The sequence below is a fragment of the Trichomycterus rosablanca genome, chromosome 5 (assembly GCF_030014385.1).
Source record: "Trichomycterus rosablanca isolate fTriRos1 chromosome 5, fTriRos1.hap1, whole genome shotgun sequence".
In the NCBI taxonomy this organism is placed as follows: domain Eukaryota; kingdom Metazoa; phylum Chordata; class Actinopteri; order Siluriformes; family Trichomycteridae; genus Trichomycterus; species Trichomycterus rosablanca.
In genome coordinates this window covers 16,312,087-16,335,260 of record NC_085992.1, presented here as the reverse complement: position 1 = coordinate 16,335,260, position 23,174 = coordinate 16,312,087, and the positions used below count along the sequence as shown (strand labels likewise).

At 40.8% G+C, this 23,174-nt stretch overlaps 1 protein-coding gene across 1 annotated transcript in view; it reads left to right on the top strand.

Annotated features, from left to right (window-relative positions):
• The window catches only part of ablim1a (actin binding LIM protein 1a), a 61,578-nt gene that overhangs the window by 27,475 nt on the left and 10,929 nt on the right, over window positions 1-23,174 (top strand). Inside the window, exons 8-14 of the mRNA XM_062994946.1 lie at window positions 1,856-1,914; window positions 8,488-8,565; window positions 10,705-10,860; window positions 16,740-16,775; window positions 17,694-17,823; window positions 20,131-20,214; window positions 21,736-21,783. Of these exons, the coding sequence (XP_062851016.1) occupies window positions 1,856-1,914; window positions 8,488-8,565; window positions 10,705-10,860; window positions 16,740-16,775; window positions 17,694-17,823; window positions 20,131-20,214; window positions 21,736-21,783 (591 nt within the window). The remainder of the gene's footprint in view (window positions 1-1,855; window positions 1,915-8,487; window positions 8,566-10,704; window positions 10,861-16,739; window positions 16,776-17,693; window positions 17,824-20,130; window positions 20,215-21,735; window positions 21,784-23,174) is intronic.

Below are 23,174 nucleotides of genomic sequence, written 5' to 3'. Positions count from 1 at the left end.
GGAGGCGGTGAGGCTTGTACCATAACCTTCGTACTAGTCCAGTACTTTAACCGCTAAGCTACCACTGCCCAGTACAAAGTTGAGATATTTAATATCTCATCTAATCAACTTTATTGTATATATGCTCATTTTAAATTTGATGGCCTCTACACATTCCAAAGTAGTTGGGACATTTTTGGCAATTGTGTGGGAACTGAGGATGCCATTTGTTGTAGTTGTGGAGGTGATGTATTTTTCCCATTCTTGCTTGATATAACATTTAACAAGGGCAAGTCATAGCCTAGTGGTTAAGGTACTCGACTAGTAATCAAAAGGTCGCTGGTTCAAGCCCCACCACTGCCAGGTTGCTGCTGTTGGGCCCTTGAGCAAGGCCCTGAACCCTCAATTGCTCAGACTGTATACTGTCATTTTAATGTAAGTTGCTTTGGATAAAGGCGTCTGCTAAATTTGACAGTCCGGGGGTCTTCACTGTCATATACTGTGCTTCATTATGATTCATTTATTTGTTAGGCCCTACCTAATTTACGGCCGTGAAAATCGCGTCACAAACCGAAAATGAACCTTTTCCCGTGAAATATGCAATTTGCTGAGAATCTCAAAATTTAGGGGTTGTGTTTACAGATTTAACATTTTTCATTCATGTAGCGTCCAAGAGCCTCATGTTTACTGGTTGATTTGCATTAAGAGGCGGTCCTAGCAATCCTACGGCAATTCGGTTAGCAATCGGTCAGTCAAAATGTCCAAAATGTTGAAGTGTAAAGTAGCTAAAAACACTGTTTAGGTATCTGAGTTTGGAAAACTGCCAAACAATTCCATGGATGCAGAGAATGGGAATTGCTGTGTACACTGATCAGCCATAACATTAAAACCACCTTCTTGTTTCTACACACATTGTCCATTTTATCAGCTCCACTTACCATATAGAAGCACTTTGTAGTTCTACAATTACCGACTGTAGTCCATCTGTTTCTCTGCATACTGTTTTAGCCTGCTTTCACTCTGTTCTTCAATGGTCAGGACCCCACAGGACCACCACAGAGCAGGTATTATTTAGGTGGTGGATCATTCTCAGCACTGCAGTGTCGATGACACTGGTGTGTTAGTGTGTGTTGTGCTGGTATGAGTGTCCACTCTATTAGACACTCCTAGCATCTTTCTTTAGGAAATTTCAGATTTTTTAAATTAAGCATTTATTAGGGCCCTAATTATTTGTAATATTATAATTTTTTTTAAGATAGCTATGGACCTTTGTCTTTCTGAAATGAGCAGGGACATTTGATCAGAAGACACTTTTAGCACTTTTTTTTCCCAGCATTGACACTGAGCTGTTTAAAAATCCCAACAACACTGCTGCACCTGATACCCTCATACCACTACAACACACCTGCAGGTTATATTTGTTACTATTACAGCAGTTCTGGAAATGGTCTACCACCCAAAAAACATCTGGTCAGTGGGGGTCCTATGGGGTTTCTTTGGATTATTGGAAGGGGTGAGAAAGTGTACTAAGCAATAAATGGACTAGAGTCAGTAATTGTAGACATGTGTTCCTAATAAAGTAACCATATTTATCAAAGGTAAACACTGAATGTCTGTTCCTTGGCTCATTTTAATAAAATACCTGTAAAAGAAAGTTTACAAACCACTGCTTTGTGGTTTCATGTGCTATTTACCTACTGTCCTAACGTCTATGGAACCAGGTTTGTATTTTCAAATGTAGCTTTCAGACTTCTGGCTGGCGTTGTTCTGTTGTGATGAGATTACACAACATTTCGGCTTTTGTACTCCTGTCAGCATTGATTCCTTAATGGGTTCAAGAGATTATTTTTATTCATCATCGCCTCTGTGTGTTTAGGATCGACCGTTTGGCACCCTGCCTGCAAGAGCTCCACCAAGACAGAGGAGAGGCAGAGGGTAAGACTCCATCATGTCTCCACTTGACCTAACATGTCTATCTGCCTCCTTGTTTTGTATGTTGAGAAAAAATGTGCCATTCTGGAAGGAGAACTTTTAGAGGACCTGGTTCCATATTTGGCTAACTTTAATATCTAAAAACACAGACTTGTCCAATGTCCACTCTGCCTTCCTCCACAGCTGTTACCCGCATCGTTAGCTCTCCTCGCCAAATCAGAAAGGCAGGTACTGTATTTGTTATCGGCTGTGCCAATGGCATCACATGGATGCGGTGCCTGCCTCAGAGTGCCATTGACAGAATGCCAGCATTTCTTCTGCACTTAGAACCATGTTCACAATCCTGTCATTGAGATGCACCGATCAGCCATAACATTAAAACCACCTCCTTGTTTCTACACTCCACTTACCATATAGAAGCACTTTGTACCAGCACCACAGAGCAGGTATTATTTAGGTATTCTCAGCACTGCAGTGACACTGACATGGTGGTGGTGTGTTAGTGTGTGTTGTGCTGGTATGAGTGGATAAGAAACAGCAGCACTAATGGAGTTTTTAAACACCTCACTGTCACTGCTGGACTGAGAGTAGTCCACCAACCAAAAATATCCAGCCAACAGCACCCCGTGGGCAGCGTCCTGTAACCACTGATGAAGGTCTAGAAGATGACCAACTCAAACAGCAGCAATAGATGAGTGATCGTCTCTGACTTTACATCTTCAAGGTGGACCAACTAGGTGTTGGTGTGTCTAATAGAGTGGACAGTGAGTGGACATGGTATTTAAAAACTCCAGCAGCGCTGCTGTGTCTGATCCACTCATACCAGCACAACACACACTAACACACCACCACCATGTCATTGTCACTGCAGTGCTGATCCACCATCTAAATAATACCGGCTCTGTGGGGGTCCTGACCATTGAACAACAGGATGAAAGCAGGCTAAAAAGGTATGTAGAAAAATAGATGGACTACAGTCAGTAATTGTAGAACTACAAAGTACTTCTATATGATAAGTGGAGCTGATAAAATGGACAGTGAGTGTAGAAACAAGGAGGTGGTTTTAATGTTATGGCTGATCGGTGTATACCAGCCATCAAGGCCTTGTTTGGCTTTGCTTGATTCTCACTGCTGTTGGTTGGAAAACACACGTGTAAAATACACTATATTGCCAAAAGTATGTGGACACCTCTCCTAATTATAGAGTTCAATATTCTTTCAGCCACAGCGATTGTAGTTTTGTGGCAATTTCTTTCATGGATTTTCACAAAATGCTTATTTGACTTAATGGGCACAAATTCCTACAGGTGTGTCTTCTGTAATGAGTGGGGGCTGTTGTTGCTGCCAGGGTTAAAAGCAAATCCATATTGACGTCCATGATGTCCTTGGTCAGGTGTTCATATACTTTTGGCCATATAGTCTATTACAAATACTCAGATGTTTTTGGTTTTAATTACCATTTAAAGGTGGGGTCAGCAATTTGCACATTATTTGTAATAATCATTCCTGAATAATTATTGACCTATAAAACATTTTGGCAGCGTTTGATTAACAGTTATAACAACATTTGATTAATGAGATAAAAGTGGGTGAGGTCGACCACCTCCTTCCAACAAATCTGGACCTGGGGGCATCTGAACTGAGAGTCATGTGGTGTGTTGATTTAATGTTGGCTTCAATTTTAGTGAAAAGGAATCATCAGTGTGCTGTTAACACCTTCAAGGTTGCCAGATGTTTCCCAGGTAGTACTCTTGGAAAAATAGTTTATTTTAATTAGCCTTTGCTTAATTTAATGGAATGTTAATGCCCAATAATATATGTGACATATAAAATGAAATCTGATTAAGCAAGAATTAAATATTATGTGTCTAATAAAACATGCAGTAGCTTGCTTTATATATACAGTGTATCACAAAAGTGAGTACACCCCTCACATTTCTGCAAATATTTCATTATATCTTTTCATGGGACAACACTATAGACATGAAACTTGGATATAACTTAGAGTAGTCAGTGTACAGCTTGTATAGCAGTGTAGATTTACTGTCTTCTGAAAATAACTCAACACACAGCCATTAATGTCTAAATAGCTGGCAACATAAGTGAGTACACCCCTCAGTGAACATGTCCAAATTGTGCCCAAATGTGTCGTTATCCCTCCCTGGTGTCATGTGTCGAGGTCCCAGGTGTAAATGGGGAGCAGGGCTGTTAAATTTGGTGTTTTGGGTACAATTCTCTCATACTGGCCACTGGATATTCAACATGGCACCTCATGGCAAAGAACTCTCTGAGGATGTGAGAAATAGAATTGTTGCTCTCCACAAAGATGGCCTGGGCTATAAGAAGATTGCTAACACCTTGAAACTGAGCTACAGCATGGTGGCCAAGGTCATACAGCGGTTTTCCAGGACAGGTTCCACTCGGAACAGGCTTCGCCAGGGTCGACCAAAGAAGTTGAGTCCACGTGTTCGGCGTCACATCCAGAGGTTGGCTTTAAAAAATAGACACATGAGTGCTGCCAGCATTGCTGCAGAGGTTGAAGACGTGGGAGGTCAGCCTGTCAGTGCTCAGACCATACGCCGCTCACTGCATCAACTTGGTCTGCATGGTCGTCATCCCAGAAGGAAGCTGACGCACAAGAAAGTTTGCTGAAAACAAGCAGTCCAAGAACATGGATTACTGGAATGCCCTGTGGTCTGATGAGACCAAGATAAACTTGTTTGGCTCAGATGGTGTCCATCATGTGTGGCGGCGCCCTGGTGAGAAGTACCAAGACAACTGTATCTTGCCTACAGTCAAGCATGGTGGTGGTAGCATCATGGTCTTGGGCTGCATGAGTGTTGCTGGCACTGGGGAGCTGCAGTTCATTGAGGGAAACATGAATTCCAACATGTACTGTGACATTCTGAAACAGAGCATGATCCCCTCCCTTCGAAAACTGGGCCTCATGGCAGTTTTCCAACAGGATAACGACCCCAAACACAACCTCCAAGATGACAACTGCCTTGCTGAGGAAGCTGAAGGTAAAGGTGATGGACTAAACCCAATTGAGCACCTGTGGCGCATCCTCAAGCGGAAGGTGGAGGAGTTCAAGGTGTCTAACATCCACCAGCTCCGTGATGTCATCATGGAGGAGTGGAAGAGGATTCCAGTAGCAACCTGTGCAGCTCTGGTGAATTCCATGCCCAGGAGGGTTAAGGCAGTGCTGGATAATAATGGTGGTCACACAAAATATTGACACTTTGGGCACAATTTGGACATGTTCACTGTGGGGTGTACTCACTTATGTTGCCAGCCATTTAAACATTAATGGCTGTGTGTTGAGTTATTTTCAGAAGACAGTAAATCTACACTGCTATACAAGTTGTACACTGACTACTCTAAGTTATATCCAAGTTTCATGTCTATAGTGTTGTCCCATGAAAAGATGTAATGAAATATTTGCAGAAATGTGAGGGGTGTACTCACTTTTGTGATACACTGTATATATATATATATATATATATATATATATATATATATATATATATATATATATACAGTATATATACTGTATATATACTGTATATATACGTATATGGACAGCATCAAAAAGCGTGAAGCGAATGTGTGGATGATTCCTATCATTATTTGTTTCATACTGTCTGATATAACCAGAATTACATTATTGTTTGTTAATTATATATGATTGTTTGAATATGTTCAAATTTCTTAGCAAACTACCAGCAGATTTGCTGACATCACCTTTAAATTAACCATGCTTATTAAGTACTTATATACCCTATGACATTTTACTGACCATTCAACAACAGTTCATGCTTCATTCTGTCAATTTAAGGTTGATGTCAGGCTGGATAAATTACAAATTGGTGAATATATGCAGTCATGACATCAATTGTATTATCTATATACAACTATACACACATGTACTGATCAAAGACAACAAGCTATATACATTCACCTATTCCAAAGAAGTTGGGACAGTAGGTAAATGTAAATAAAAAGAAAGCAGTAATTTAATTGAAAAGCAGCAAAGTTATTTAGTTAGTTAGTTATATTTAGTATATGCTCATTCTTAATGTGATGGCTGCAACACATTAAAAATGGACTGGGACATGCAATAAAAGTTTGTGCAATGATTAAAAACACCTGTTTAATGGCGCCAGGTGGCAGAGTGGAATATTCCGCTAGCACACCAGCGCCAAGATTCTGAACTCCTCGGTTTGAAACGCGGCGTTGCCACCGGTCAGCTGGGCGCCATCTAGCGGGCATAATTGGCAGTGCCTGCAGCAGACACTTTTCTGCTAGGGAGGGATGACCCGGACTATGTGGGTGGGGTCTTCAAACGATGTGTAAGGACCCTGATTGGCAGATAGAGAGGCGCCTGTATAGAGTGCACAGGTAAAAAAGGGTTCCGCTAAGGGTTGTGCGCGGGTCGGAGGAGGAGTGAGCAGCAATATAACCACCTCGATGGCAAACAGGGATCCCCAGCAGTAGAAGACAAATTGACTACACTAAATTGGGAGAAAATGGGAGAAAACACATAAATAAAATAGAAAAAAAACACCTGTTTAGAAAAAGGTAAACACATGAAATGTTATCATGCTTGGTTATAAAAAGATCATTAATGAGACTTGCCACTCGTCCAACAAAGTTTATCAACATAGGATGGCAATGAATTAGGAGATTTTAGTCCAAAAAATTATTAAAAGATTTAGAAATCTTAGAGAAATCTCAAATTATGCAATATGTCAGAAAACCCTTGTTGGTAAACACAGCTCGCCTCTGCATCTACAATTGCAGATAAAGACTCCACAAAGTGGAAGCCATATTTAAATAACATTCAGAATTGTCACCAACTTTTTTGGGGCTCAAGCTCATCTGAGATTAACTGTTACAATATGTCCGGTGGTCTGACAAATCCTAATTCTATATGTTTTTAAAACTATCATCTATCATTGCAGCCATTACATTTAGAATGTATTTATACAAAAAGCAATAATGGATAGGTTAAAATCTTACATATTCTGAATTTCTACTGTTTACAATTGAATGTAGACATTTCAAAGCACTTCTGTCTGCTGTTATTTACTTTTTCCCACTGTCCCAACATTTTTGGAATTAGGCTTATACAGTCACTGGCTATTTTGAAGGCTACACCTAGCATATATTAATTAAAATGTTAATAATGTTGGTGGGAAAATTGTATTCCTGGGCATTAGCAAAACAACAATTAAAACTAGCATGCTTTAAATGACAAGCCCTAATCCAACCCTACCATACCCCTATATTAAATCAAACCCACCCATACCTTACCCTTACACTTAACCAAACCCATCCTAACCCTACAGTAACCCAAACTCCCCTACAAACACCCCTCCTACCATACCTCTACACTAAACCGAACCCACCCCTACCCTACCACTACAGTAACCCCAACCCAACCCTAGCCCTACCCTAACCCAAACTCCCCTACAAACACCCCCTACCATACCTCTACACTAAACCAAACCCACCCCTACCCTACTCCTACAGTAATCCAAACCAAACCCTAGCCCTACCCTAACCCAAACTCCCCTACAAACACCCCCTACCATACCTCTACACTAAACCAAACCCACCCCTACCCTACTCCTACAGTAATCCAAACCAAACCCTAGCCCTACCCTAACCCAAACTCCCCTACAAACACCCCCTACCATACCTCTACACTAAACCAAATCCACCCCTACCCTACTCCTACAGTAATCCAAACCAAACCCTAGCCCTACCCTAACCCAAACTCCCCTACAAACACCCCCTACCATACCTCTACACTAAACCAAATCCACCCCTACCCTACTCTTACAGTAATCCAAACCAAACCCTAGCCCTACCCTAACCCACACTCCCCTACAAACACCACTCCTACCATACCGCTACACTAAACCAAATCCACCCCTACCCTACTGCTACAGTAACCCAAACCAAACCCTAACCCTCTACCTCTTCCCTAGCCCAAATCCTTCCTTTAACCCTAATCCTACAGTGGCTTTAACATTAACATTACCCCTGCCCTAACTCTAATCATACTCTTACCCAAACTCTAGCCTTACAATGGCCAAAACCCTAACCCTGCTTTGGCCCTAACCTAAACTCTAACCCTACCCTGCCTCCAACCCTATCTGTAACCCTAACCTTACACTAACCTGAATGTGAACACTAACCGCACCCTTATGCCTAGCCCTACTATTTCCCCAACCCATGTCCTACTTTTGTCTTATTTTTGTCCCTTTCTTTACCCTAAACTTACCCTAGATGTAACACTCACCCTTCTACTGCCCTGTCCACATTCTTTTGACTATATAGTGTAAAGTCTATATAATGAGATTTTAGATATAAATAGAAAAAGCATGGGCTTACTCATCAGCCAGTTTCATTCCATTCTGTCAATGTATGTGTTGCATTTTAAGCATTGTGATTAATATGCAATAACATGGGGAAGTAAGGAAGGCTTGTGTGATTATTGCCCAAAGCCTGATTGGTGGTATCAGAGTGTAGGTGTTGCTGGTTCTAAACCTGTCTTTTACTCCACAGCCGACGCGCTCGTCATCCGAGAGTGTGTGTTCCAGACCTGGTTCAAGCATACCTGGCTCACCGGGTCATACCTTATATGTAAGTACTCTCATATGCGTGAAGGCACTAAGTTGTAAATAAAGAATTGAAACAAAAGTATGTGGACATTCCTTTCTAATTATAATGTTCAGGTGTTTTAGCCACACCAATTGCAGGTATAGAAAATACATTGGGGAAGAAACTTTCCGGGTCTATGACTGCAACTCACAAAGTAGGGTCCATACAGACATGGTTTAGCTATTTTCCAGAAATAAACTTGGAACTGAAACAGTGATAGCCAAAATATGTGGACACTTGACCATGACCATGCTGGACATCATAATCCATAGCCATGGGCTTTAATATAGCAGCCTCCAGTCATCTGGAAATAATGCCTGTTGGAATTTGCCCACATTTAGTCAAAAAAGCATTTGGAGGTTAGTACAAATGTTTGACGAGAAGGCCTGTCTCACAGTTGACATTCCAAGTTATACCGAAGTTATTGAATGTTATTCCAAGTTATACCGAAGTTACTGAAAAGGGATGAGACCAGGGACATATGGACCTTACTTTGTGCAAAAGGAATACAGTCAGGCTAGAAAAGAAGGGGCCTGTCTCATCCCCATTGCTAAAAAAGTTAATAATTTGAGGGATCTTCAAAAACTTGTATATTTTGGTTGGAAACAGTGAGGGTGGGTGAGAGTAGTAATTGGTCGTGTCTGACAGACTGAGAGAGAGCTTATAGTCTGGATTCAGCGCCATCTGATTTCCACCTTTTTGGACCGCTCAAAGATGCTTTAAGGGGTAGAAGATTTTCATGTGATGATGATGATGATATGAAAGCAGCGGTGCATCAGTGGCTGTGAGACAGGCTCAACCAAAAACATTAATTGCTGATGGCATTAAAAAGTTGGTATGACGCTGGGAAAAATGCATCGGAAGGTGACTATGTAGAAAAGTGATATAATTTGTTTAAAAAAGAGTTAAAAAAGTGCAGAAACCTTGTAGGTTTCATACACCTGTTAGCAATAGATGTGATTCCAACACCTGAACTCAATAATTAGAAAAAGCTATCCACATACTATTGGCCATATAGTGTACAGTATGGAAAATGCAAATAAAATAAAAGTGCAGTGTTCCTTACAGTTACTTTGACTTTTATTTGATTGTAGATAGTTTGAACCCAAGATAGGTTTTATCTGCTCAACTTCATTTCATTTGTTAATATACCTCCATTCCTGCATTTCAGGCCTGCAACACATTCCAAAAAAAGTTGGAACAGGGGCAATTTAGGGCTAGTAATGAGGTGAAAAAACTAAATATTGATGTGATTCTAAACAGGTGATGTCAACAGGTGATTGTAATCATGGTTTAGTACAGTCTTTGAGAAGCAAAGATGATCAGAGGATCTCCAGTTTTTCAACAAATGTGTGAGAAAATAATTGAAATGTTTAAAAACAATGTACCTCAAAGAAAGATTGGAAGGGATTTGCATAATTTTCCCTCTACAGTGCATAATATCATAAAATGATTCAAAGAATCGGGAGGAATTTCAGTGCATAAAGGCCAGAGGCGCAAGCTTAAGCTGAATGCCGAGAAGACAAGAAGGACCATCCAGACTGTTATCAGCCAAAGCCAGGGTCTGTCATGGTATGGGGCTGTGTCAGTGCCCTTGGCAAAGGTCATTTACACTTCTGTGATGGCAGCATTAATGCAGAAAAGTACATTGAGATTTAGAGCAACATATGCTGCCTTCAAGACGTCATCTTTTCCAGGGACGTCCATGCATTTTTCAAGACAATGCAAAACCAAATGCTGCACACATTACAAAGGCCCCGTACTGTTGCACATCTTAAGACGTGTTTGCAGGAAGAATGGGACAAAATAAAACTTGAACCACTAAATCGCTTGGTATCGCTTGTTAAGTGTGGTAAAACGGAATGGCAACACTACAAAGTGGTAAATGCTTTACTGTCCCAACTTTTTTGGAATGTGTTCCAGGGCGGAAATGCAGAATAAAATTACATTGAACAGACAAAACATGAAATATTTCAGGTTCATCCTGTCTGCAAACAAATAAAAGTCAAAGTAAATGTAAGGAACTCTTTACTTGAACTGTAGACATATTGATATTCCAGTAGTTATAACAGTAATATCCTGCCCTGACCTGCCTGTGTTTGTGCTGTATTTTCCCTCTAGGCAAAAGTAGACAATGAGATTCTTGATTACAAGGATCTCGCTGCCATTCCCAAAGTCAAAGCCATTTACGACATTGAACGTCCCGACCTTATCAACTATGAACCACTTTACACCACTTCCCTTGAGGAGACAGAGGAAAGAGAGAGTGTGGGAGAGGTAAAACTTCTAAATCCTACTGTTTCTTCATGTATGGTTGTGCAAATGTACTTAATATTTTCATAAGTCTAATACAGATTCACCTTACAAGCTACTATCGTCTTTAAAATGTAACATGAATATACAGTAGAGTCCAAAAGTCTGAGTTCACTATCAAAAACTGTTTTTATTTCATTTGTGAAAACACATTGGTTGTCATACAATACCAGTCAGGCATTTGGTGATGTGGAGTCATATATATATTTTTTGCCTTTTAAAATGTTAAATGACCTTGTATGGAATTGAGCCAGCAACCCAAAAATGCACTCTGTGGCCAAAAGTATGCAAACACTACTTCTAATTATTGAGTCAGGTGTGTCATCCACACTAGTTGATTACCAGGATTTTATTGCATTGAGGAAAGTGAGCTCTTGTGGTGTAATAGTAGCAGCTGTTAGTGTTAGTGGAGGTTAGTTCTGGGGGTTCGATTACTGGGGTGTGCACACAAGTACTCACAAATACAGTAAAGCTAGCCATTTGGGGGCATTCTCAGCACTGCAGTGACGTGACACTGACATGGTGGTGGTGTGTTAGTGTGTGTTGTGCTGGTATGAGTGGATCAGACACAGCAATGCTGCAGGAGTTTTTAAATACCGTGTCCACTCACTGTCCACTCTATTAGACACTCCTACCTGGTTGGTCCACCTTGTAGATGTAAAGTCAGAGACGATCGCTCATCTATTGCTGCTGTTTGAGTTGGTCATCTTCTAGACCTTCATCAGTGGTCACAGGACGCTCCCCACGGGGCACTGTTGGCTGGATATTTTTGGTTGGTGGACTATTGTCATTACAGCAGTGACACTGAGGTGTTTAAAAACTCCATCAGCATTGCTGTGTCTGATCCACTCATACCAGCACAACACACACTAACACACCACCACCATGCCAGTGTCACTGCAGTGCTGAGAATGATCCACCACCCAAATAATACCTGCTCTGTGGTGGTCCTGTGGGTAAGTGGAGCTGATAAAATTGACAGTGAGTGTAGAAACAAGGAGGTGGTTTTAATGTTATGGCCGATTAGTGTACAGTCGAATGATCTGGTGTGGCGACTTCTAGTGGGAGCAGCCGGAAGGAATCATTCATATACAGTAGTGGCAAGTCAACAAGGACCATAACATTGCCACTGGGATCCAGGGTTTGCCGTTCTGTCTGGTATGTGTTAGTGCATTGAGTCCAGTGATTCAGATAAAATTAGACCCACCACAATCCTGACCAGGATAAAGTGCGATGGTAAATCGTGAAAATGATCATAACTTATCAAAACAAGTACTATTAATGTAGTCAGATTAGATTTAATATTTTTGCATTGAATCAAAAAGGTGGCACAGCAGTGTATTACGCTAGCCCACTACTGTGGTGCTAGCAGCCAGTCAGGTGTCTACACAGACATGATTGGTGGAGCCAGACCCTGACTAGGATGGAGAGGTTAATAAAAAAAATCATGTGGTACCAACATCCATAATTTATTAATTGATTGTGTGTTTCACCACCACTTTACAGTAGGTCTGATTTATTGGTCGGAAGGCAGGAAACACCCTGGAGAGATTGCCAGTTCAGTACAGGGCAGACACATGCACACATTCACACGCACTCACACTTGGGGCAATTTATTGTAGCTCGAATTGGCCAAAAAACAAAGCACCTGGAGGAAACCCAATTGGACACATAGGGAACATGCAAACTCCACACAGAAAAGACTGTGGCCGACGGCCGGGACTACAAACCCAGGCCCTTTGTACAGCACTACAGCATTACAGCACTTTCCACTGCGCCACTGCGCTGCCATGTCCATAATTTAATGAAGTTAAATAATTGGTGTGCTACCAACTGGATTCAATCAATTATGCCAGCACCTCGACCAGACAATAGAACACACTGTTGCAATGTACATGCACTATACAGTCAAAAGTATTTAGACACCTGACCATGAGCTTGTTGGACATCCCATTTAAAAACAAATAGTATTAAAATAGAGTGACCTCTATGTGATCTTTTTAGCTATAACAACAACCACTCTTTTGAGAATAAGATTTTAAAGTATGTCTGTGGGAATTTGTGCCATTCATTCTAAAGAAGCTTTGTACAGTATGGCTGGGCACTGATGTTAGTCAAAAAGCCTCAAAAGATGTTCCAGTTCAGTGGTTCTCAAACTGTGGTACACGTACCACTGGTGGTACGCGAAGCAGCACGAGGTGGTACGCCAGATAATCTCGGAAAAGTAATTACATGCACCGAAAAAATAAATAATTTAATAATTATAAATAAAAAAAAGAATATGAAACAAAATGTGTAAATTACTAATAAAATCTGTTTCAAAGTTCTTATAATTCTGTTTTATTAAAATCAGTTTAATTAAAACAAATTGTATTAAAACTAATGTGTTTTTAAAAATATTCGGGGCTACGCAGACACCGTACTTTATTACGTCCATACTTCACGTTCGCGGTTTCCATCTCGAAATTTCCGAAACGTTATCAGTAGGTCTCTTGCTTTTGTCAAAATCGATGGTTAAAAATGAGTGCTTCCAATAAGACTATTATATCGTGGCTGAAGGTAGCAGATGCCAGGAGCAGTGAGCCCAACAGGCACTAAACAGGCACACCCATCTCACTGAAATTGTGGTAACTGCATATACAGTGTATCACAAAAGTGAGTACACCCCTCACATTTCTGCAAATATTTCATTATATCTTTTCATGGGACAACACTATAGACATGAAACTTGGATATAATTTAGAGTAGTCAGTGTACAGCTTGTATAGCAGTGTAGATTTACTGTCTTCTGAAAATAACTCAACACACAGCCATTAATGTCTAAATGGCTGGCAACATAAGTGAGAGTACACCCCACAGTAAACATGTCCAAATTGTGCCCAAATGTGTCGTTGTCCCTCCCTGGTGTCATGTGTCAAGGTCCCAGGTGTAAATGGGGAGCAGGGCTGTTAAATTTGGTGTTTTGGGTACAATTCTCTCATACTGGCCACTGGATATTCAACATGGCACCTCATGGCAAAGAACTCTCTGAGGATGTGAGAAATAGAATTGTTGCTCTCCACAAAGATGGCCTGGGCTATAAGAAGATTGCTAACACCCTGAAACTGAGCTACAGCATGGTGGCCAAGGTCATACAGCGGTTTTCCAGGACAGGTTCCACTCGGAACAGGCTTAGCCAGGGTCGACCAAAGAAGTTGAGTCCATGTGTTCGGCGTCATATCCAGAGGTTGGCTTTAAAAAATAGACACATGAGTGCTGCCAGCATTGCTGCAGAGGTTGAAGACGTGGGAGGTCAGCCTGTCAGTGCTCAGACCATACGCCGCACACTGCATCAACTCGGTCTGCATGGTCGTCATCCCAGAAGGAAGCTGACGCATAAGAAAGCCCGCAAACAGTTTGCTGAAGACAAGCAGTCCAAGAACATGGATTACTGGAATGCCCTGTGGTCTGACGAGACCAAGATAAACTTGTTTGGCTCAGATGGTGTCCAGCATGTGTGGCGGCGCCCTGGTGAGAAGTACCAAGACAACTGTATCTTGCCTACAGTCAAGCATGGTGGTGGTAGCATCATGGTCTTGGGCTGCATGAGTGTTGCTGGCACTGGGGAGCTGCAGTTCATTGAGGGAAACATAAATTCCAACATGTACTGTGACATTCTGAAACAGAGCATGATCCCCTCCCTTCGAAAACTGGGCCTCATGGCAGTTTTCCAACAGGATAACGACCCCAAACACAACCTCCAAGATGACAACTGCCTTGCTGAGGAAGCTGAAGGTAAAGGTGATGGACTAAACCCAATTGAGCACCTGTGGCGCATCCTCAAGTGGAAGGTGGAGGAGTTCAAGGTGTCTAACATCCACCAGCTCCGTGATGTCATCATGGAGGAGTGGAAGAGGATTCCAGTAGCAACCTGTGCAGCTCTGGTGAATTCCATGCCCAGGAGGGTTAAGGCAGTGCTGGATAATAATGGTGGTCACACAAAATATTGACACTTTGGGCACAATTTGGACATGTTCACTGTGGGGTGTACTCACTTATGTTGCTAGCCATTTAGACATTAATGGCTGTGTGTTGAGTTATTTTCAGAAGACAGTAAATCTACACTGCTATACAAGTTGTACACTGACTACTCTAAGTTATATCCAAGTTTTAGTTCTATAGTGTTGTCCCATGAAAAGATATAATAAAATATTTGCAGAAATGTGAAGGGTGTACTCACTTTTGTGATACACTGTATATATATGTGGTTCTGTGATGAGAAACATAGGTGGTACTTGGAAGTTTTGGTTTGATAATGGGTGGTACTTGGTCTAAAAAGTTTGAGAACCACTGTTCCAATTCATTACAAAGCTGTTCAGTTGGGCTAAGGTCAGGGCTCTGTGCAGGCCAATAGGGAGAACAGTGGTAGCTCAGCGGTTAGGATATTGGATGGTCATAGTTGTAAGTCGCTTTGGGTAATATCTTTATATCTTTATATCTTGTATCTTTATAGAGCTTGCTTTATGCTTTTGAGTCATGCTGGAACAGGAAAGGGTTTTCCCTAAACTGTTGCTGCAAAATTGGGAGCATATACATTTTCTCCCCATTTTCTCCCCTAATCTAGTCGTGTCCAATTACCCTAATTGCATCCTCCACTGATTCAACCCTCCACCGCTGACTGAGGAGTTTCTCTGACAAACGCACCCTCCGACACGTGCTCAGTGCAGACTGCATTTTTCACCTGCACAAGTATAGTTCATATTTACCGATCAGCACTGTGCACGGAGAGCCACACTCTGATCAGCATTATTCCTCAGCCCTGTGCAGGCGCCATCAATCAGCCAGCAGAGGTTGCCTCTAACCCTATGAACAACAGCCAATCGTTGTTCATGCAGCCGCCCAGCCCAGCCGGATGGCAGAGCGGAGTTTCGATACGATGTATTTGAAAACCCAGCTCTGGTGTGCTAGTGTATTTTACCGCTGCGCCACCTGAGCGGCATATACATTTCTTTATGTAATTAATTTATTACACCTGATATCACTTTTTAAGCCTGTGACACATAAACTCAATAATTAGAACGGATGTCTTAATACTTTTGTCCATATAGTGTACGTATACATACCTAACACATGCCTTATACACTATTAGTGAAAAAAAAACATAGACTCTTAATTGAAAAAAATATTTATTTTATTAGTCTTTTGTACCTGATGAAATAAAGGCAGCTGTTGTTGGTGGACTCAGACTTTTGGACTGTACACTTTATTGACAGCTTCAGTCTATGAGGCGAGAGCGTACACCCTTGCCAGATGACAGAGTAAGTCGAGTCCCGGTCAAGCTTGACGCTTCAATATTACACCTCTCATTAATTCATTTTTTATTATCGCTCTCATTGTAATGTTACTTTTAGATCTTTGTGTATGTGTGTGTTTAGTGTGAGTGTGTAGCTGTAGGTGCAGGGGTGTGTGCATGTAGTACAATGGGCTGTTTAGTCATTTACATTTAATATTGCAAATTTACACTAAAACTAGGGTGAACTGTATGTATTAATAATAATAACTGACAAGTTATTATTATTATTATTATTATTATTAAGGGTAATGGTAAGAAATTAGAGCTCATAGGAAAGCCAATCAGCATGATAAGATGTTGTCGGTATTTGCTGCAGATAGTTGTAGACACTGTCAGTGTTTTTTTCATTCATTCATGTGTTCATTTCCTTCCTCATCTAATTTATTTTCATCATCTTGATTCTGACATGCTACAATCACGTGTCATTTGAACATGCATGTTTTATAAAACATATTATTGTAAAAATCTTTGCATGGTGTGTCTCGTAAATTCATACATTCTTCTCTTTCAGACGCCAAGGACAATGTCACCCACTCCATCTACAGATGTGAGTACAACCTAAATTTGATGGTATAGTGCAGTGGTCTCTATATTACCGGCCATTTATTACCGGGCCGCACAGAAAGAATAAATAATTAGAGATCGCTACATCAGCAATTAAAACACTACTTTTTACGGGTGTTATTGTCTCCAATCACCCCTAGGTAGGAGCAACGTCTCGTTGCAGCGAAAAAAGCTAACTTGTGAGTAGTACGTTTATTCTATTTTAAATCCCCCTGCTCCTGCCGGTCCGTAAAATGATATCTTATATGAAACTGGTCCGTGGAGCAAAAAAGGTTGGGGACTGCTGGTAAAGTGTAATGGCCAATTTGGAGAAATTAAGTAAATCATCAAACAGTAAAACAACTACAATGTGATGAAAGCTTTTAAATTCTTTGTCTTCTCACCAACTGTTTCAACGCTTAGACACAGCCAGTCATGTCAGTGTGGAGGCCCAGCCAGCCAATAGCATCACAGAATCAAACCCAGATCTCAGTGATGGTGGGCTAGCATATCAGACTGCTGTACCACCTAAGCAATGTATTTCATCTTTATGATTCAACATCGCTTTATTCTGGTCAGGGTTCTAGTGGGTCAGGTTTCCCTGAAATCACTGGGCGCAAAGAAGTAACACACCACAGACAGGATACCAATCCATTGTGGCCCCTTGGCCACCCCCCAAAACCCACCAGATATAGCCAATTATGTCTGTCTGTAGGCCAGCCAAAAGCACTGCTGAAGATTTGAGCCCTGCACCTCCTGTTCCTCTATTATTGTTATTATTATTATTATTGTTGTTGTTGTTGTGTTGGTTGCTCAGTTGGTGTACTGGTTTAATATACTACTCGTCCACCTCTGTCTGTCTGTCTGTCTGTCTGTCTGTCTGTCTGTCTATCTATCTATCTATCTGTGCGTGCAATTTTAGAGTTATTACGACTTGAGGGGTCACATCCTGCAGCGCTCTACAAGTCAAGGCTCCATCGGTTCTCCCATCTATAATCGCCATAGTTACACACCAGTTATGTCACGTTCACCACAGCACTTCCACAGACCAGGTGAGACATGGCCACTGACATCAACTCACTAACTGTTGGTAATAAAGTAATGTACATTTACAGCTGGTACCATTACAGGCAAATGACTGTTGGTGTTTTACACATCACAACAACACAGGATTTAATAAATCATTTGTTTGTGCCAAAACTTGTAGTTGACTCATGCTTTTATTCAAAACAACTTGCTGTTAGGACAGGATACAGTGCCTTGACCTTAGGGTTAAGGGTTTTTCTTTAAAGTGTAATAGTGACAAGTTGGCAATGGCAGGGATTGATTCTCTGAACTTGGACCTGTAGTCCAGTCTCTTAATAACTGAACATCCATTACTTTAAGAGCTTACATTTATAGTTAAAGCCAAAGCCAGTACAGTTTTTACAGGCAAACACTTCTAAACACTTTAATAGAGGGGTAACGAACTACAGGTATGATTTAATAACTATAATGCTACTTAAAAACAAGGACAAAAACAGTTCACAAAGCAAAAAAAAAAAAAAGACAGAATTGACATACTGTTGATTTATTTGATTTTTCTAGTGGTTTTTATTCTTGTAAACTCTTAATATTGCTATGCTTGGTAAAATAGTGAACCACTTTCACTGACCACCTAAAATAAAGCAACTTCATTGCATTTTTTACGTAAGTAAACCTGTCGGTCTTACAAACTTTGTGACTATTTGGAGCCACTGTAGTAACAGTCATCAAATTTCAAGCTGAAAAACAGCGGGTCATATTTGACTGTTACAACAACACAATACTAAAAATATTTCCATTTTTATTTCAAGTGCAAGTGTTTTGAGTGTTTGCTGAAAACATATTTTGTTCCAGTCAGGTTTCATTTTGAAGAAATGACTGGGCTGTATGTAAACACTTATTGTAAAATTACAACCCCAAATCAGAAAAAGTTAGGACAGCTTGGAAAATGAACTTCTTACATTTACTTTGACTTTTATTTAATTGCAGACAGGATGAACCTGAGAAATTTCATGTTTTCTCTGGTCAACTTCATTTAATTTATTAATAAACAATTCTCCACACATTCTCTATTGCTGGCAGGCCAGTCCAGTACCTGTACCCTCTTCTTCCGCAGTGATTTTGCACTGTCTTGTTGAAAAATGCATGAGCGTCCCTGGAAAAGATGACGTCTTGAAAGCAGCATATGTTGCTCTAAGATCTCAATGTACTTTTCTGCATTAATGCTGCCATCACAGAAGTGTAAATGACATTTGCCAAAGGCACTGACACAGCCCCATACCGTGACAGACCCTGGCTTTTAGACTTGTTGCCGATAACAGTCTGGATGGTCCTTTTCATCTTTATTCTCAAAAAAGACCTGGAATGCTGATTCATCTGATCACAATGTGTGATGGTCCATCCTAGATGCCTCCGAGCACAGAGAAGTTGACGTGGTTAACATAAAAGCTTATTTTTTGCACAGTAAAGTTTTAAGTGGCATTTGTGCATGTAACTCTGTACTGTAGTGCAGGTTGACAAAGGTTTGTCAAAAGGTTGTTGACAAAGGTTTGCCAAAGTAATCTCTTGCCGATGTGGTTATATCAGCTATTGCTGAGTGGCGGTTCTTGATGCAGTGAGGTCTGATGGATCAAGGATCACGGGCGTTCAGCTTAAGCTTGCGCCTTTTGGCCTTTATGCACTGAAATTCCTCCCGATTCCTTGAATTGTTTAATTATATTATTCACTGTAGAGGGAGAAATATGCAAATCCCTTCCAATCTTTCTTTGAGGTACATTGTTTTTAAACATTTCAATTATTTTCTCACACATTTGTTGACAAACTGGAGATCCTCTGATCATCTTTGCTCATCAAAGACTCAGCCTGTCCTGGATGCTGCTTTTGTACCAAACCATGATTAACTAATGATGTGATTCCAAACAGGTGATGTCAACAGGTGATTGCAGTTTTTTCACCTCATTACTAGCCCTAAATTGCTCCCGTCCCAACTTTTTTTGGAATGTGTTGCAGGCCTGAAATGCAGGAATGGAGGTATTTATTAACAAATGAAATGAAGTTGAACCGAAAAAACATGAAATTGTCTGCAATCGAATAAAAGTCAAAGTAAATGTAAGGAACACTGCTTTTCTATTTCATTTGCATATTCGATACTGTTCCAACTTTTTCTGATTTGGGGTTGTATTTCAGTCCGAATTTAACAGATTAATGAATGATGAGGATTTATTGATGTACAGAAATAGCATTTCTTTCATTCTTAAGATCTAAAGGAGATCTTCGCATTACAGTCTACAGTCTAAACCTTTTGTCACTGTTGATTAAAACCTTTTTGATTCAAGGCCCTGAGCCATCCAGTGGGCGGAGCTCCCCCGGTGCCAGCACTCCTCCTCTCCCCTTGACCCCAAAACATTTCCATCTGCCAGGTATTGAGGACACGTTTAGGTTCCTTCTGTACTGTGTGTTACGTCACGTCATGCTGCGTCGGTGTCCTTTTCCTGCCATATTATGTGTGTATTGAAGCACCATTGGTCCGGGCTTATACTTGATCGTAGTGCATAGAATTCTGATTGGTTATGACTTTCAAGTTAAGTTCAGGTTGTTTCCCTCTTTTTTGGTAGCCTAGGCCAGTCAGTAGGAGTTGCTATTGCAGTAGCAAGGAGGTTACTCCACATCTAGCTTTCCCTCAATTAGACAGAGCCAATAGTGTCTGTTGAACACATGGCAAAGTCGGTGGCAGCACCAAGACTTAATCTTGAGACACAACTTCAAACTTAATGTTAGGCTAGTGAATTCAGGCTGAAATGACATAAACTGGAAGGTCAATGTCATTTATCACTGCAACAGCAGTCTAGGGAATACAGCTTTCTTCTGCTTCAACAGACAAAGTGATGCCAGTGGTCCATTTACTGGTCTTTTTTACACAAATAAAAAAATAAAAGCTCTGCCATCACTTAGCACTTTATATATAAAAATAGCCAATAGCCTATTATGCTTGTCCACCACCCTTGAGACTCAGGTATGAATCTTAGTGGTGCCACTTTCCTGGTGATGAGCATAAGACCTTTTAGGAAATTACCTAATTGGTGTTGAGAATTTAATACATGAGGCAGCCAAAAGGGGGCGTATGGCCGCTCAGGTGGCGCAGCGGTAAAAACACACGCTGACACCAGAGCTGGGATCTCGAATACGTTGTATTGAGTCTCAGCTCTGCCTGCCGGCTGGGCTGAGCAGCCACATGAACAACGATGGGCCTGTTGTTCATACAGGGGTGGGATATGAAAGCCAGGTAACTAATGCTATTACGACCTCTGCTGGCTGATTGATGGTGCCGGCACAAAGACGGGAAAAGAGTGCTGTCAGGGTGTGTCTCTCCGTACACAGTGCTGATCTGCACTGCACTCGTCAAAGTGTAGGTGACAAAATGCATACGGCTGCTGCCCACGTGTCGGTGGGGGAGTGGGTTAGCTTCGTTCTCCTTAATCAGAGCGGGGATCGGTATTGGTGAAGGGGAAGCGTGACGCAAGCAGGCAATTGGACGCGCTAAAAGGGAGAAAAGGGGGAAAAGACGCACAAACAAAATATATTTTTAAAAAAAGGGGGCGTATGCAGTCTCTCTTGGTCAGCATGGATGTTGTAAATGGGCTCTGGGTTGACAATGAAAATAGGGCATCAGTAGGGATTAGATATGTCTCATATCTCATAGGACTGTTCCATTTTAATTAATTCATTTAATTTTTATATAAGTTATATGGGTAATGATAACCTGTAGTGTCTTTACATCGTCAGATCTTCTGCACAATGCCTAACATGTCCTGTCCTCTGTCTTATTCATTATAGATCTGTTGGTAGTAGATCACTTGGTGGTGGACGTCCTTTTTCTTAATATTCTACCCGTGTCTTTAGCTAGACCTACATTGTCCTGAAAAATGTTGTCTGTCTTTCAGATCAGAGCGTCAACATGTACAGGAAGCCACCAATCTACAAGCTGCATGGTAGGAATAAATCAAGTAGTCTTTTAATATGTTGTCTTTAACATTTCAAAGAACAGTAATTAGACTAAATACACTATATGGCCAAAAGTATGTGGACACTCCTTCCTAGTTTTTGAGTCCATAAAATTAATGATATGGATTCAACTTTATAGCACAATTTTGGATAAGATCTCTTTTCTGTTCCAGCATTTACATGGTTTGCTGAGTTGGGTGTAAAGGAAATTCAGTGGCCTGCACATAGGCCTAACCTCAACCCTACTAAAAACCTTTGGATTGAATTGGAATGTGAACTGTGAGCCAGGCCTTCTTATATAATCCGTGCCTGATCTCAAAATGAATAAATGAGCAAAAATTTCCACAAACACTGCAAAATCCTTCTAATGTTGTATGGGTTTTAGTCATTAAGGGGCGGCACGTTGGCTAAGTGGGTAGCATTGTCGCCTCACAGCAAGAATGTCCAGGGTTCGATCCCCAGGTGGGGCGGTCCGGGTCCTTTCTGTGTGGAGTTTGCATGTTCTCCCCATGTGGGTTTCCTCCGTGTACTCTGGTTTCCTCCCACAGTCTATAGACATGCAAGTGAGGTGAATTGGAGATACTAAATTGTCCATGACTGTGTTTGATATAACCTTGTGAACTGATTAATCTTGTGTATTGAGTAACTACCGTTCCTGTCATAATTGTAACCAAAGTGTGGGACATGACGTTAAAATCCTAATCAAACAAGTCATTAAGTCACAGAAAACACCAAGTATGGTCTTGGTCAGCCAATTACAAAATAATGGTCATAAATATAGAGTTTCCCCAGGCTCGGTGTAGGTCACTGGGGTTTGTCCATACCAAACCCATGCCCTTATGGGCCTTGCTTTGTATACAGGGAAACAGTCCTGCTTATGTATTAAATATTACTTTATATATAATTTATTTTATCTATCTATCTATCTATCTATCTATCTATCTATCTATCTATCTATCTATCTATCTATCTATCTATCTATCTATCTATCTATCTATCTATCTATCTATCTATCTATCTATCTATCTATCTATCTATCTATCTATCTATCTATCTATCTATCTATCTATCTAAATAATTAGAAAGTGTCCACATAATTTTTCCCATATAGTGCCATTCTCTTATGTTCTTTTATATATTTCAACCCATACGTCTTAACTTTATTGATATTTTTATTAACATTCATCCATTTCTTACAACAGTTTTACCTAATGTTTTTAATGCTTCAAATTCAGCTCCTGTATAATGTTCCAAAAAACTTGGTTCCCATTAGCAACTCTTAACATTTGTTTGATGACTAAAGACACCACTTGGTCCAAATTAAAACCAAGCAAGGCATTTTCAGGACAGGTCTGGACTGCTGGCTGGCCTGTCTAGC